We start from the raw sequence: 17,323 nt of genomic DNA, 5'->3' as shown, positions 1-17,323 counted from the left end.
AAAAAAACTTATTTGGAGCGACCTACTTCTAAATTCTAAGACAATTATTTTAAAATATTGACACTAAGAACCCAGTCTTACTATTTTAATTGAATAAACAACCTACTTTCATTGAATATAAAGAATGAAAACCTTCAAGGTCCTGTACTGTAACACAAAAATAGAAAATCAAAAGTCAGCCTATTAGAACTGCCTCTCTAAAAACTTTATCCATGTTGTCAACTAAAATTGGAGTTATCTACTTCATCTCAATAAAGATATAACATAAAACATCTGTTCAAACTGAAATTAAAGTACGCAGCTTTTATCCACTAACATTTCTAATGTCACTGTATTTGGGCTTCATGAACAAACGTATTCATGGTTATCTTAGTTAAAACTGGTTTCACTCTGCCAACAATCAATTTGATTGACATATTTACATATCAACTCATCTCATCTTACGAATTTTAAACTTTTTCATTTAAAATTGGATTCAAGTTGGCATCTTTCAAGAACTTTATGTATGTATATTTTAGGTTCAAACTGTGCATTAGAACATTTCTTTTTACTTTTGTAAGTAATAGATACACATATCCAAATGTATATTTATGACCTGTCAGATTGGAATTTTATATGCATGCTGTTGTATTCTCACCATTTCATGTGAAAGGTGATAATTTTAGGCAACTATAAAAGAAATTTTCCTAACAGTATAAACTGGATCATCCCATTAGTTAGAAACAATACAAATAAATAAATTAGGAATAAAACAACATCAACTTGAGAATGTTACTCATATCTATAATTGCTGCAATTTATGCTGTGTCCTCTCTTACCTGATCTTTAATTTCAAGATCCCTGTTAGTTTTTGCTCTGAACTCTCTGTGCTCCTTTTCTGCCTCATCCTTCTCCATGTTGGTTTTATTCAGCTGATAGCGCATTTCTCCACACACCTGTTAGATTGTAAAAAAAACTGGATGATTACCTGCTGGAATCTACCAGGCAATGCCTGCAATTAGATCTTTTGGTGCCCCCTAGAGGTCATATAGATAAAATACAACAAAACTTTTCTAAGAATGCCATTTTCTACTAGAATATTCAATGCAGCTTGTTAAGATTCAGAAGCAACATCGGGGATTATTGATTCTAACAACTTGAAATTACAGATAAATAAATCATAACTAAGGAATTTAATTAATGTGCCCAAGATTATTTTACATAACAGTTTCAATTGCGTATTATCAACCAAAATGCACTATCATCTAACCTTTAAATAGGTAAAGTTAGTAGTTAAAATGTTAAGCTATGTTATTATTCATTCACACTGATACAGTTAAACATTCACTCTACATTACAAACTTTTCTTTTAAAGACTTCCTCAGTTATGCTCTTTAAAAGGAAATGTATAAAGGAATTTTTGTCTGCTGATAGACATACTATTGATATTTAGGTCTGTAATATCCAGTATTGACTGCAAGGTTTGCAGATGTCATCTTATCATACACAATACGAGATATTCAAGTTAAGGAAGATTTTCTGGCAAAAGCCATAGACTGGAACTAAGCACACTATGCACTTATGACTAACATTCAATATAAAAGGAAAATATGCATTTAAATGAAATAATTGTAATATGGCATCAATAATGAACATACATAGTATCTTAAAAGTGTTGTATATCATCCTCTATACTTAACACTAAGAACTTTGTTTTATTTATTTTTTCCAATCTAGGACTGCTACAGACATGGAAATATATTTGAAAAGTGTAATTAGCAGATAAATCTAAACAAGCAAATTATGGGCCTTTTGAGAGAACTGAGAACCTATAGAAAGTTCAATTAATGTAAAAGTCAGCTAAGTTGGCTTCTAATTTACAAATATATGGCTCTTAATATAATATCTCACAGTTATGCTTTCTTGAAACTTTTCAAGTATTTGGTATTTCTCCAAAAATAATGATTTTGGAACCTTTAGAAATCAGTTTCATCATTACTGAGGTATTAGAATAGACTAAGGTATAAAACCTATATGTATTGAAGCTGGGCATGGTAGCGCATGCCTGTAGTCCCACTTCTCTGGAGGCTGAGGCAGAAGGATGGCTTCAGCCCAGGAGCTCAGGACTGCAGTGTACCGGGGTAGTGTCTGTGAATAGCTACTGCACTCCAGCCTGCGCAATACAACAAGATCCTGTCTCCAAACAAAACAGAACCTTAAAAGTAATTTTAAAAATAAATTAATCTACGTTTAAAAGCTATAGTGACAAGACAGAAGAAAAAGTCAACAGGCTTCTCCCCAGTAGCCCTCAGAAAGCTAGAACAATAAAGAAGTTATTTAAAATTCTATTGGAAGTTCAAATGCCTTCAGTGTGAGAGAGCCTATTCTTCCCATTTCAAAAATTATAAGTTTATAAAAACTATTAATTTTAAACCTAAATAAAAATTACAAATTCAGAGTGACAGGAAAAAAATGAGAGGAGCCATACTTTATTTTCTTTCTCAATTTTCACTATTATTATTTATATCTATGAATAAAATGGAATAAAATCCCGAATTGATAACATCAGAAGATAATAATTATACAACCATGATGTTTAAAACCCAACACCAATACAAACTTGTTATGTAAAAACTGTTTAAGCATCAGGTCTTATTTAAAATTATTTTATCCCTTCATTTTACTCCTACGGTTCCCTGCCTTACTACTTTCAGTTCAGCATTTGCTATGTTTATCCACAGCACTCAAATTCTATTTCAAATAAATTAACACATTAAATTGAACCAGAACTATATTATCTCCACGTTGGAAGCAACTTCAAGGCGATTTAGTCTAATCGCTCTTCTGATGCATATGTCCTTTCAGCTAGTTCTTGAGACAGAGAACTCTCTCTCTGCTGTACTGATTTCAACAGAAAGCTGCCTCTCTATTAACAACTGAAAACTGTCTTATCATAGCTTTCCCCTATGAATCTAGGTTAAGTACTCCCATCCTTCTGAGCTAATTCCTTCGCTTCCACCCTATCTCCGCACAAAAATTTGAGCTTCTTAAACTTCTACATTAGCCAATAGGAATTTTTAAAAGCAAATGGAGAATTATAGAAACTCAAGAAAAAGGGTAAAATGGCTCCCTTTCCTAATACATGTTAAAATTAATTTTAATTATTCAACTATAGAGCAACAATGGCATTACAAATCAGTCGAAATTTAGGAAAACACATTGAGGAATAAAAAGTAATATGCAAAGAGTATTTTAAGCAAATTACCTGTGTATTCAGTGGTAAAAAATAAATTGATTTTATTAGTTTCTTAGTTTTAAAGCAATTAACGATTGAAATCTAGATGGACTTCTAGTATTTCTTACAATATATATCTTAATCATTGCCAGTAAAGACCATTGAACATTTTAGTTCTTGATTCACGAACCAATGATGCCCATAGCACAGACAATGTAGTATTTTAAAGTATAAATTTAAGCACCAATAAGATCATGTAGGATTAGAATCTTTATTTTAATGACCAAGTCTGAAAAGGAAAAGAAGTGGAAGATTTTTTATGTCAAGCACACCTTTTAAGTTGTCAATATATGTCTTTGGCAATTATTGTAAACACCAACCTTATGCTATCTATGGCAAAAACAAAGCACTCTTAATTAATTTAGAAAAACGAGGTTTATCAAATATTCAATAATTAAAGTAATATAACTCTTATTTATTTGTAAGTCTGTCTCTGCCAGTTAACCCTTAAGCTCTTCAAGGCCATGACTGGTGTCTAATTCATCCTTGTACATGCAATACCCACTAAGGGGCTGCATACAGTAACTGAATGTTTGCTGAGTAACCATTAGGTGGCCTTTTATTATTCTTGAAATCACAAAACTTTTCTACTCCAAACTTCCTCCTGATAACAGTAAGAGTTTTGTACATTAGGAAAACATTTTTCAAAGAAAATATTTCCTTAAGTAACGATTACACTAAAATCTCTTTCTGTACCTTTGTGACATCCATTTCCCGAGAAGCAAGCTGGCTTTGAATTTCCTCTAGTTGGTTAATAGCTGAAATCTTTTCCTTTGTAACCTTTTCCAGCTGGGCCTCCAGTTGGGCAATATTCTGAGACAAGATCAGCATCTGTAAGGGAAAATAAGAGTCCTAAACAATAATGTCATTTGACAAATCAAACACTAAAACTTTCTTGAATTAATAGTGTCTCAGCATAGTCACTGGGCTCTGTGAGCCATTTCTCTGGGTATTGTGTATGTTCATGTTTCTCCTTCCTCTATTCACCTATGCACAGTGAACTGAAATATGTACTTCTCTCCTATTCATTCCCCTGATCTCTAACCTCATTTTGAAAAATGTGTAACAAGATGACAAAATCAAGGTTTTGGTTGAAACCCTAAAGTGACAGTTATCAAACACCCAATTAAGTTATGAAACACAGTGCCATAAATAAATTCAGAGGAGATACAGAAGCATACAACTCTTAAACCCTTCTTCCACATGGAAGGTATAAAAGGACTGATGGGGAGAGTTAGGGAGGAAGTTCTTTAGAGAGAGCAACTGGTCTGCTACGGCTCCCACTACCCTTCCCGCAAACCAACAAAGAAGAGGCTCTGTGCAGTGCCCTTTGTTGGTAAAACCCCAACTGCCCCCCTATTATCTAGTTCTCCCTCATTTCTCCTATAGGTTTCAGCTCAGCCATTATCTCCTCTCCTCTAGGAAGTCTTCCTTGACTCCAGTTCCCAGCACAAAATAGGTGACCCTTCCCACGTTCAGGGTTGATATTCAGCTAGTGTGCACTGGGACAGTCATGCCTGTTGTTTGTAGCCTGTGTCCACTCTCACTGTTTCCCACACTGTAGAGATCAATATTTTGAATATCACTATGGCATGTGCTCCTACAATCTCAGTATATATACCTCCATCACACCACGAGGTACTGTGTACCTCGACCACAGTACTCATCCCACTGTTTTTAGTTGTCTGTTTCCTCATTAGAGTAGAAGTTCCTCAAGAGATACCAAATATTTGATGAATGAATAAATAATTAGAATAAATGGCTTTCCAATGGACTCTATGGATATTAGGTTCTCAGTTTTTCTTCTCAAGATTAGAAATGCTTTCTAGATCTTAGATTTATCCTTTATAGTTTTTGGTTTCCAATTATGTTTTGTTCTTTTCCAGGAAGTCACTCTTCTAGGCTCTTAATGTCTTACTGTACTGGCTGTTTTTAAAATGTAGAAGCAGCAGAACATACAGGAATACCTATCAATTCGGCCGGGCGCGGTGGCTCACGCTTGTAATCCCAGCACTTTGGGAGGCCGAGGCGGGCGGATCATGAGGTCAGGAGATCGAGACCACGGTGAAACCCTGTCTCTACTAAAAAATACAAAAAATTAGCCGGGCGTGGTGGCGGGCGCCTGTAGTCCCAGCTACTCGGAGAGGCTGAGGCAGGAGAATGGCATGAACCTGGGAGGTGGAGGTTGCAGTGAGCCGAGATTGCGCCACTGCACTCCAGCCTGGGTGACAGAGTGAGACTCCGTCTCAAAAAAAAAAAAAAAAAAAAAAAAAAACAAGAACTGGTGACACATTTTAAATAATGATGTTTGAAATTTACCATTGTATGCTGACATGGGTGTGAATTCAGTTTTATAACTGAAATCAATTACTAAAATTCTATGATAAAAATCAACATTGAACCAAAGTTTTAGTAAATTAAGACCCTGACATCAATAAAACGAAGATAAGTATCTGCCTTTGAACTACAGAACTAGTTAAAGTTGACCCTATGAAAATAAGTTAGGCAGATATATTAACTTTTCTAAAGGTAATGGAGAATTTTATATTTGACTTATGGTTGTTTATACGTCCCTATCATCAAAGGATTGTCTACAAATCTAATTTTCACATACAATTAGCTTTACTAATAACAAATTAAAAAATATTCTTGGGCACATTACAATATCAACCTAAGGTTGAAAAGAAGTTAAATATAACAAATAAAAAATATCAATTTCATTTCTTAATTTAAAATTTCGAGTTCATGAGCATATATATTATGAATGTGTAATTATAGCTTTTCTGGAACCATATGACAGCAACAAACTTTAATTACCAGCTACTAAAAATCATATTTTACTTATTTATGTGGACATATACAACTGATGGTAAACATCTTAACATTGTATGGTTTTTGAAGTAAATATACTGACATTTATTTTGCTAATTATAAATTCTAGTCCATTTCTCTTCTAAGGCATGTCACAAATCTCGCCCCTTCCTTCGGATTCCTCCCTCTGCCACCCATCATTTCCTTCCTTTGCCCGCTACCTGTCTGCTACCTCCTGTCGCCCACTTTCTGAGGTCTCCCCTCCTGTTGTTACACCTTCTTTTTCCCCACGCCCACCATCTGGAAGTCAACATTACACGGCAGGAGCTTCTCCATCCACATCTGTTGCAGAGCCACAAGTAACACAGACACAGCTGCAACACTGCTGGATGTCCAGGACGTTGACATCAGGTAAGTCCTTTAAACTTTGACAGGGGCAAGGAAGAGACAAGGACACCCAGGTTGGGAGAGGCTGATAGAAATTTCTGCAGAGCAGTCTCTAGTGTATTGAACATGGTATGAAGCTGTACTCCCTATGCAAGAGACACAAGAATTAAGGATTTTAACAGTGGATACTGTCAAGGAAAGCAATCGAGAAAACATGTGGACCTCAGGGGGTGCTCAATAAATGAATGATCAATGGCTGAATGAACTAACAAAGCTGAGTGCTCAGTGCAACCAAGGACCATTATTGAAGATAACACACAAACTCACAGCAAGTACTGTTGATGGGGAATGATTCAAACCTGTCTAGGTAGAAGGCATCTGTTCTCCTACAGCTTCCCACACAAATGGAATTTTTTTTAAAAAAAAGAACAGTAAGGGAGGAATAAAAAAACATAGAAAGAAAGAAAATATGTTTCACAAGTATTCCTACTGTTAGGAAAGCAGAGATTCTTGTTCTAGCACTAACTTTAACTACCTAGCACTTACAATGTTATGATTAATTGGTCAGTCATTATGTTCTTGTGCCAGGCAGTGTGATATGCGTTCTCTCTTTAAATCCCCTTAGAAAGGCCGGGTGCTGTGGCTCATGCTTGGAATCCTACTGCTTTTGGAGGCTGAGGCAGGAGGACTGCCAGGAGTTCAAGACCAGCCTGGGCAACGTAATGAGACCCCAATTCTACAATTTTTTTTTTCAATTAGCCAGGCAAGGTGGCACATGCCTGTAGTCCTAGCTACCTAGGAGGCTGAGGCAGGGGGATTGCTTGAGACAAGTAGTTTGAGGATATGATGAGCTATGATCACACCACTGCACTCCAGCCTATGTGACACAGTGAGACCCTGTCTCTAATAAATAATTAAATCCCCTAGAAAAGGAATTATATGGAATTAATTGTCCTTTGAAAAAATGAGATTCAGAAAACTAAGTAACTTGCCCAAGTTCATTCAAACTAATAAGTAAAAGGTAAAGCTTGGCTTTATATAAAAGTCTGTCTGCTTTTCCTAACATGAAGGGCCAAGAAATCTATCTAATAAGGCTCCTTCTCTCTTTCTCTAAAACAATAGCCACAAGCTAAAATTTATTAAATGCCCATGGTAAGTCAGACATTATGTTAGATATTTTCTAAACATTATCTCACTTAATCCTATCAATTCTTGATGTATTATTAACTTTATTTACCCTCTGAAACTTAGAGAGGTTAAGTGAATTGTTCAAGGTCACAGAAATCTTTATTTAGAGCAGGATCTTGAGATCAAATGTCAGCCAGTGCTTACTAGGGACAAAATCAACTTCAATGACTCTAGCTCAGCAATGTATGGTATTGAATAGAGACCCAGAAATAAAGCCACACACATACAGCCATCTGATCTTTGACAAACTTGACAAAAATGTGCAACGGGGAAAGGATTCCCTGTTCAATAAATGGTGCTGGGATAGCTGGCTAGCCATATGCAGAAGAATGAAACTGGGCTCTTACCCTTTACCATATACAAAAATTAACCCTAGATGAATTGAAGATTTAAATGTAAGATATCAAACTAAAAAATCCTAGCTGAAAACCTAGGAAACACTATTCTGGGTGTTTCCTACATGGGCCTTGGGAAAGAATTTATGACTAAGTTCTCAAAAGCAATTGCAACAAAACCCACAAATTGACAAGTGTGACCTAATTACATTAAAGAGCTTCTGCACAGCCAAAGAAACTATCAACAGAGTGAACAGACAACCTACAGAATGGGAGAAAGTACTCGCAAATTATGTATCAGACAAAGACCTCATATCCAGAATCTATAAAGAAAGTAAACAATTGAACAAGCAGAAAACAACCCCATTAAAAAATGAACAAAAGACATGAACAGACACTTCTCAAAAGAAGACATACAAATGGCCAACAAACACGAAAAAGTACCCAAGATCACTCATGAATGATACGGTTTGGACTTCTGCCCCCGCCCAAATCTCACATCGCACTGTAATCCCTGATGTTGGAGGGGGGCCTGGTGGGAGGTGATTGGATCGTCGGGGCGATTTCCCCCTGGGTGCTCTCATGATAGTGAGTTCTTAGAAGATCTGGCTGTTTAAAAGCGTGTAGCGCCTCCTCCTGCTTTCTCTTCCTCCTGCTCCAACCACAGAAGACATGCCTGCTTCCCTTCCACCATGACTGAAAGTTTCCTGAGGACTCCCCAGCCATTCTTCCCGTTCAGCCTGCAGAACTGTGAGCCAATCAAACCTCTTTTCTTTATAAATCACCCAGTTTCAGGTATTTCTTTATAGCAGTGAGAGAACAAACTAATACACTAATCATCATAGAAATGCAAATCAAAACCACGGTGAGATCCCATTTCACACCAGTCAGAATGGCTGTTTTTCAAAAGCCAAAAAACAACAGACCATGGAGAAGCTGCAGAGAAAAGGAAACTTCTGCTCTGTTGGTGGAATGTACATTAGTTCAGCCACAGTGGAAAGCAGTTTGGAAATTTCTCAAATAACTTAGAACTACCATTCTACCAGCAATCCCATTACTGGGTATATGTTCAAAAGAAAACAAATTGTCTTACCAAAAAGACAGATGTACTCACATGTTCATTGCAGCACCATTCACAATAGCAAAGACATGGAATCAATCTAGGTGCCCATCAAGAATGGACTGGATAAAGAAAATGTGGTATAAATACACCACTGAATACTATGCAGCCATGAAAAAGAACGGAATCAGGTCTTTGGCAGGAACATGGATGCAACTGGAGGCCACAGTCCTAAGTGAATTAACGCAGGAACAGAAAATCAAATACTGCATGTTCTCACTTACAAGTGGGGTCTGAGCATTAGGTACTCACGGATATAAAGACAGCAACAACAGAAACTGGGGATGACTAGAGAGGAGAGGGAGGGAGTGGGGTAGGGCTTGGAAAACTAGCTATTGGGTACCATGCTTATGTAGGGGGTGACAAGATAATTTGTAAACCAAACCTCAGCATCATGCAATATACCCAAGTAAAAAACCTGCACATGTACTCCCTTGAATCTAAAAGTTACAAATAAATAAATAAATAAATAAATGATACATAAAAAACGCGCTGCATTTCTGTCACCACCTTTATTCATGAAACAACTCTCAGTAAAAGAGAGAGGTTCTGTTACATAGGAAGGCACCTGGAACACTGCCAGGCACACTTCAGCCTTCGTTTTTCCTTTCTTATCAGGAATTCTCATCAACGTACCTCTACACAGTAGAACTACTCAGCAAGGCAAATGGTTTCCAGCAAACAACCAAAAAATACAAATTTCCTAGGTGTGAACAATAGGTGGTGTTTGCTATTGATACCATTCTCTCTCACACCACACTCAATTCGCAACTTCATCTCCCTTCCATGTCTTATTCATATTGGTTACAGGTGGTGTTCCTTCCCCCATACTCTGAGTTTCTGAACCCCATCTATTCTTGGAAGCTCAATTAAAATGCCATCTTTTCCCCAAAGCCTTCCACGATCTCTTGCAGACAATCAGTTCTGATCCTCTGAACTCTCGGCATTTTAGCCATAACTTCCCAATGGCATAGGGACTTTTTTCTTTTCCTTGTAATTCATTCCTTCATTCATCTAATATATACTGAACACATTTTATATGAGAGGAATGTGCCAGGCACTGAGGATGTTACATGCAAGGGAGTCACTGAACTAGGGGAGGCAAGCTATTCAACAAGAATTTGTAATGAATTGAGTTATGGGAGCCCATAGGAGATGATCCCAATTCAGTTATGGGAGGCGCTGAGAGGAGGTGGTACCAAGAAAAATTCTGGGCCAGGCGCAGTGGCTCATGCCTGTAATCCTAGCACTTTGAGTGGCCAAGGAGGGTGCATTGCTTAAGCCTAGGAGTTCGAGATCAGCCTGGGCAACATGGCAAAAACCTGTCTCTACAAAAAACACAAACAACTAGCCAGGCGTGGTGGCACACCTATGTAGTCCCAGCTACCTGGAAAGCTGAGGTGGGAGGATTACCTGAGCTCAGGAGGTCAAGGCTAAGTGAGCTGTGACCACCCCACTGAGCTCCAGCCTGGGTGACAGAGTGAGACCCTGTCTCAAATACAAACAAACAAACAAACAAACAAACAACTCTGAAGAATCAGTTAAAGAGGGCAGAGGAAGATTCCTCTAGGCAGGGGGCAAAGCACATGCAATATCCTGCACTGGAAAAAACAGTATGGAAGATAGGCATATGTGCATGCTAGGGGAAGCAGAAGTAGGTCAGTGTGGTGAGGGTGCAAAGAAGAAAAATGAAGGAACATAAGACTGGAGAGCCAAAGAGTGGAACAATATTGTAGAGTCTTCATGCTATGATAAAGGATCCTAAATTTTATCCAAGGTTGCAGGGAGACGTGAAAGGATTTTCAATGCAAGAGACTGACATATTGAGAAAGATCATCCCAGCTGCAGTTTGGAGAACAGATAGGAAGGAGGTGAGAATGGAGGCAAGGACACCACAGGGGCTATAGGAACCATCCAAGGATGAGACATGGGTAGCAGCAGGATAGAGAGACAGGGCAATGTAAATGCTCAGGGGCTTAAGTCTTAGAGCCTGGTGATGATGAGATGTGTGGGGTGAGAAAGACGGGGGAGAAAAGGGTGACAAGATTTCTGTGCTGGATAACTGGATAAGTAGTGGGTCCACTGGGATAGGGAAGGTGGAAAGTAAAGCTGGTTTGGGAGCTCAGTATACAGTTAAGGATCTAGAAATCAAATAGCTTTAGTCTTGAAGCTTTAGGTCCTAAGGCTATATATACATGGAATTCAAGCTATAGTACTTGCTAAAGACACTAAATCTTTAGCTCCCTGCTAAACTCCAGAACCTCCTATCAAGCTGCTTTCTGGATGTGTCCTCTTTATTGCCTCAAAGGCACTTTAAACTCAGAGTAATGTAAAAAGCACACATCATCATTCTCCCAAATCAAGAATATGAATTCAAAGAAATCATAAAAGGAAAGAGAATCTTTTAAGGAGAGTAAGACTGAAAAAAAAATCAGTAAATATAGTATAAACAGATCTTCAGTGAGCATAGCAATGGTAATTTCATTGGCTGTGGCATGGAAGTTGAAATGCAGTGGGCTGAAGAGTAAGTGAGAGGTGACAAAATAAAGACAACATGTATGGACAAATCTTTCAAGAAACTCGACTATTAAGAGAAAGAGTCAAAGAGGGAGATGGAATTACTGAAGTGGTTTCCAACCTTGGCTGCACGTTGGAATCACCTAGGTGAGTTTCAAACACACCGACACCTGGATGCTCCTCTCAGACATTTTGATGTAATGGGTGTGGGGTACCGTTTGGACAATCAGATTTTTAGAACTTCTTGCATACCAAAAATAAAGAACCACAGATTAGAAGAAAGATTGTTTCTTTCAACAGTAAGAGACATCTGAAAGTATTTTCCTGAGGATAAGAAAGAGACGATAGCGAAGGAAAGATGGATTCAGAAAAGTGGAGCAAACAAATGGAATGAGCTTCTTGAGGGGGTGAAAGGAGACAAGGTCTATGGGAAGGGGAAAGGATTAGGAAGACGCCTTTCCCATTCAGACTGGGTTGGAATACAGGTGAAAATTTATTTTAAGGCATAGGCAAGATAAATAGTTGAGGTGGTCATCACCCAACGGCTTCAATTTTCTTTGTTAGGTAAGTAAGGCTCTCTGCTGAGAATAAGAGGAAAAGTGGTATTATAGAGAATTTGAGAACAAGTGATTTGAAACAGTCTTTAAAGAAATGCATTTAAGATACCATCACTTCCCACCTGGACCGCGACAATCACCTGCAGACCTGGACCACGACAATCACCTCCAGACCTGGACCGCGACAATCACCTCCAGAGCTGGACCGCGACAATCACCTGCAGACCTGGACCGCGACAATCACCTCCAGACCTGGACCGCGACAATCACCTCCAGAGCTGGACCGTGACAATCACCTCCAGACCTGGACCGCGACAATCACCTCCAGACCTGGACCGCGACAATCACCTCCAGAGCTGGACCGCGACAATCACCTCCAGACCTGGACCGTGACAATCACCTCCAGAGCTGGACCGTGACAATCACCTCCAGACCTGGACCGTGACAATCACCTCCAGAGCTGGACCGTGACAATCACCTCCAGAGCTGGACCGCGACAATCACCTCCAGACCTGGACCACGACAATCACCTCCAGACCTGGACCGCGACAATCACCTGCAGACCTGGACCGCGACAATCACCTCCAGACCTGGACCGCGACAATCACCTCCAGACCTGGACCGCGACAATCACCTCCAGAGCTGGACCGCGACAATCACCTCCAGACCTGGACTATGATAATGACCTCCAGCTGATCTCCAGGCATCTATTCTGCTTCTCCTTCCAATCCACTGACAAAATGATTTTTCTCAAATATAAATGGCATTGTGACACTGACAAATTCAAAGCCATTCAATGGCTTTCCATCCCTTTTTGGACAAAATTGAAAATCCTTCATATGGATTTTAAAGCCATTCATGATTCCATCCCAACATAATTCTCCAAACTCATTCCCACTACTCTCCTCCTCTCTCTCTATGCCCCAGCCATCAGGGGCTTCAAATTCCTAGAAAGTGCGATGCTTTCCAGGTCCAGAGTCTCGGGTGTGTTATTTTCCTGGGCCTGAAACCCTCTTCCCCTCTTCACCTGACCACTCATCAATGCCTTCCGGTCTCATTTTCAACATCTCTTTCTCAGGAAAGTCTTTCGTGAATGCCTAGATGACGTCCGATTCCTGTTACACATTCCCACAGTATCCTAAACTGAAACTTATGGCTTTATCACAATGATAATCAAAAACTCACTTATGAAAATATTTGTGTAACGTCTACTTCTCCTACGAGTTTGTAAGCTTCACGAGGAAACTGCATCGTTGCTGTGACTACAACATTCCCAGCCCCTCCGGTTAATATCTGTTGAGTGTAGAATGAAGAAGAGAGAGGAAGACATAAGAGGCCGGCTAGAAAACACTGAAAGGACCATGGACACCGAAGACCTGGAGTCTACAGCTGTGTCATCTGCAAGGCTGTGTGATTTTTACCAGCTGAGATCACCAATCCCAGGGCAGTGAAGGTAGGTAGTAGGGTTTTGACAGACACAATTTTTAAAAATGGATAAGAAGACAAGGACATTTACAGGAAATGCCTGAGTTTACTCTTATTAAGACTTAAAACTCACAGGGCAGAAGTTGTGATTTTTCTCTTTACATATCTTTAGGCCTCTACATTGCTTTGCACACAGCACATACTCAGTACATATTTATTGAATGAGTTAATTATCACACATTGGAATCTGATAACAACATAGCATTTAGAGTGTAAGCTGTGAGTCCACTTTTAAAAACAAACATGTAACACAGTTGTTTTGGTTACTTGATGGACCACAACTTGCTCAATTCGAGTCTACTTAGCAATTTTAAAGCTAGGTCCCCCTCAACTCTATATTCTAGTTTGTGAACTCTTTTTCAAACACTGCTCATTTCATGTTATCTGTTCCTTTTGCCTTGAATCTTTCCCTTCATCTGGTTACTGTCACTATTCATCATGTAATTTGTCAGAACTGATTTCATACAGAGTGCATAATCACTTTTTCTTGGTTACTCAGTTCCTTACAAGTGTTTCATCTTCTGCATATTTAATTTAGGGGTAGGAGATAATGCAGGGAAGTCATCTCTCCTTGATTTAGCCAAGGTTGAAATAAAATCTGGGTATCTTCATAGCACGCCTCTGGGAAACATGAGAGAGGGAATCTAACAGAATGGCAGGATTTAAAGTAAATTTTGTAATTTCATTGTATGGAATCTAACTGATTATTTTATTTGAAAAGATCAGCATAAACTATTGAGAAATATATGAAAAGACAAAACATTTTTATGAATTCTAAATTATACGAAATTTAACTACTTATATAATAACGATTTTAAAATTTAAAGTTCATTCAAGAACTCCAGCCTATGGAGTCATCAATGGCATCATAAAAAACCTTTCTTCTGCAATGTGGATAACAGCAGAGTCCTTAAGTACCTTTGATTCCATGTACTCCCTTTCTTTCGTTATTTCTTTTTTCATCATGTCTTTCTCAATGGCCCTTTTCTCTTGCTGAGATGCAAGTTCTTTTTCAAGTCGCTCCGCCTGCCTCTCCAGCTCCTTCCTCAACTGGTCACACTGGATTAAAGCCTGCCAGGACAGAACAGATTGAAAGAGGAGTTTAGAATTTGGAAAAAATATGGGGAAAATGAGATAATTAAGCTTTAAGTATATTTAAAATAGTTAAAACTCACTATAAAGCCCATTAGAATAATTTTTTATTGTTTATCAATACCACTTATTGACCTAAAAGAGTATCCAAATGTTACATTTATTGACATATTTCAATTTTCATGATTAAAGCCATATTAATTAATCAATGACAAAATTCAGGTAATGAACATTGATGAAGGCCACAGATGAGTCAGAATTTTAAAAAAGGGAACCAGAAACACCAAGTGCTCTAATATTTTCAATTATATATCATGTTTATACTATACGAAATACATAAGTATCCAATTTAACTGATTTCTTATTTGCTCATGGATAAAAATTATTGGAATACTTCAAATGATAGATCAAAATACTAAAATGAAATGTTGAATATATCATTACACACAGGCATCTTTTGTTTAATACTATATAATAATCAAGTTTCCTTAAATATAACTAAGAGAAAATTTAGTTCACTCCCTTTAAACATACAACTGAAGTAAAAATTATGTAATAGTCATAAGTTAAATGGAAAGACTCAAGACAGTATTCACTACTTAGTTTTATAAAGATCTTCCATTTCTGGTAAAGTTCATAATTGTCCTTTACTGTAAATTTCCCACTCTGCATTTCCAGAAATAAAAACTCTCTAACTTCATTTTGGCCACTTTTACAATATCTTTATTTATAATACCCAATAATAAAATATGACTTCAAAAATCCCAATTTGGGGAGGTATTTTTTTGTATAAATGTATGGGGTACAAATATAATTTAGTTACATACATAGATTGCATAGTAAAATCTCAATTTTTAAAAATCCTAATAAAAGTAAGGTACTATAGTATCTTATAGTCTTATTCCAGTGGCCCTTATGTACAATATCCACCTCACACAACCTCTCTTTTCTCCTGAAATGGTAGAAAGAACCCCAGGTCTCATATGACTTACATGCTGTGTGACTATAAATTTCATAGTCACATTTGATTTTAATGGAGATGGAAATGGCCTCGGTAAGCACTGTAAGTTTTATGCATAGTTATGCTTCCCTCTGGTGAAAGCTATAATAAATACAGACAATAAATATCTAGGATATGTGAATTTTCCTCTCTTCATCTGGAAAGCATTAGACTCCAATTTCTTTTGGTCTCTTTTGAAAGATTTCTATGCTCCCAGGCATAAAATATAAAGGTAAAATTCAATTGTCTCAGATTAACTAATAAACAAATACAATAAATAAAAAATGATTCTTCTAGGGAGTTAGTCCCAAGTCCAAATTCCAGCTGAGAATGTCTAGAAAAGGAAATTTTAAATTAGATATTAAAATAAATGAAAAGGCATACTTTTTCTATAATTTAAGCCCTTGGAGCTTGAAATATGAATGAGTCACTTTTGTGATTCAAAATGTAATTGCTCTTGTGAAAAATATTTCACATGAATCTAGTAAATGTTCGTAACTCTCCCTGATATAATGAATACTACTGGTATGAATAGACAAAATGCTTACTTAATATAAACCAATATATCCAATCAGAAAGTTTTCAATTGAACAAAAACTCAGGAGTCATCATCATTAAGTATAAGAACAGCAGAAGAGACTGAAGATCTAAAACCAGGCTACCATGAAAGGCACCTACAGAATCAATTCAAAGAACTCAATCAATTAAGGAACAAACAACAGTAAATAATCCTGGCAGGATAAGAGGTGTAATGCCAAGATAGGATGATACAGTGAAAAGCACAAAGTGAGAAGCTGTAAAATCATGTAAACAAAACCACTGCTGAGGCCTTGGTTTTGTGGATGGTCTTTTCTCTATTAGGACTGGCCACCACCAATGGTTGTTGATGAGTAATGAGCAACAAAACACTGAATAAAAATATTAGGTTAAAAACTGGTTATTGGCTGGGCACGGTGGCTCACGCCTATAATCCCAGCACTTTGGAAGGCTGAGGCAGGTGGATTGCTTGAGGTCAGGAGGTTGAGACCAGCCTGGCCAACATGGTGAAACCCCGTCCTACTAAAATATGAAAATTAGCTCAGTGTGGTGGTGTGTGCCTGTAATCCCAGCTACTAGGGAGGCTGAGGCAGAAGAATCGCTTAAACCCAGGAGGCGGAGGAGGTTGCAGTGAGCCGAGATGGTGCCACTGCACTCCAGCCTGAGCAACAGAGTGTGACTCTGTCCCCAAAAAACACACAAAACAAACAAACAAACAAACAAAAAACTGGTTACTGATGTCTCTTAGCATATAACCAACGATTCCATATTATCAAATAGCTTCTAAGGCCGGGCGCAGTGGCTCATGTCTTTAATCCCAGCACTTTGGGAGGCTGAGGTGGGCGGATCACGAGGTCAGGAGATTGAGACCATCCTGGCTAACATGGTGAAACTCTGTCTCTACAAAAAATACAAAAAATTAGCCAGGCGTGGCGGCGGGCACCTGTAGTCCCAGCTACTCAGGAGGCTGAGGCAGGAGAATGGCGTGAACCCAGGAGGCGGAGCTTACAGTGAGCTGAG

The 17,323-nt window shown here is 38.2% G+C and overlaps 1 protein-coding gene across 19 annotated transcripts in view; it reads right to left on the bottom strand.

Moving 5' to 3' along the window:
• SDCCAG8 (SHH signaling and ciliogenesis regulator SDCCAG8) overlaps positions 1–17,323 on the bottom strand; it is a 257,776-nt gene that overhangs the window by 161,439 nt on the left and 79,014 nt on the right. For all 19 annotated transcript variants that reach the window (XM_055235059.2, XM_063613489.1, XM_063613496.1 and 16 more), the window contains 3 exons: positions 14,593–14,745; positions 3,971–4,105; positions 819–935 (listed from right to left, as the gene is read on the bottom strand). In XM_055235059.2, coding sequence (XP_055091034.2) covers positions 819–935; positions 3,971–4,105; positions 14,593–14,745 — 405 coding nt within the window. The remainder of the gene's footprint in view (positions 1–818; positions 936–3,970; positions 4,106–14,592; positions 14,746–17,323) is intronic.

The sequence above is a fragment of the Symphalangus syndactylus genome, chromosome 19 (genome assembly GCF_028878055.3).
Source record: "Symphalangus syndactylus isolate Jambi chromosome 19, NHGRI_mSymSyn1-v2.1_pri, whole genome shotgun sequence".
Lineage (NCBI taxonomy): Eukaryota > Metazoa > Chordata > Mammalia > Primates > Hylobatidae > Symphalangus > Symphalangus syndactylus.
The sequence above is the reverse complement of the archived record's forward strand: the minus strand, read 5'-3'. Positions and strand labels throughout refer to the sequence as shown.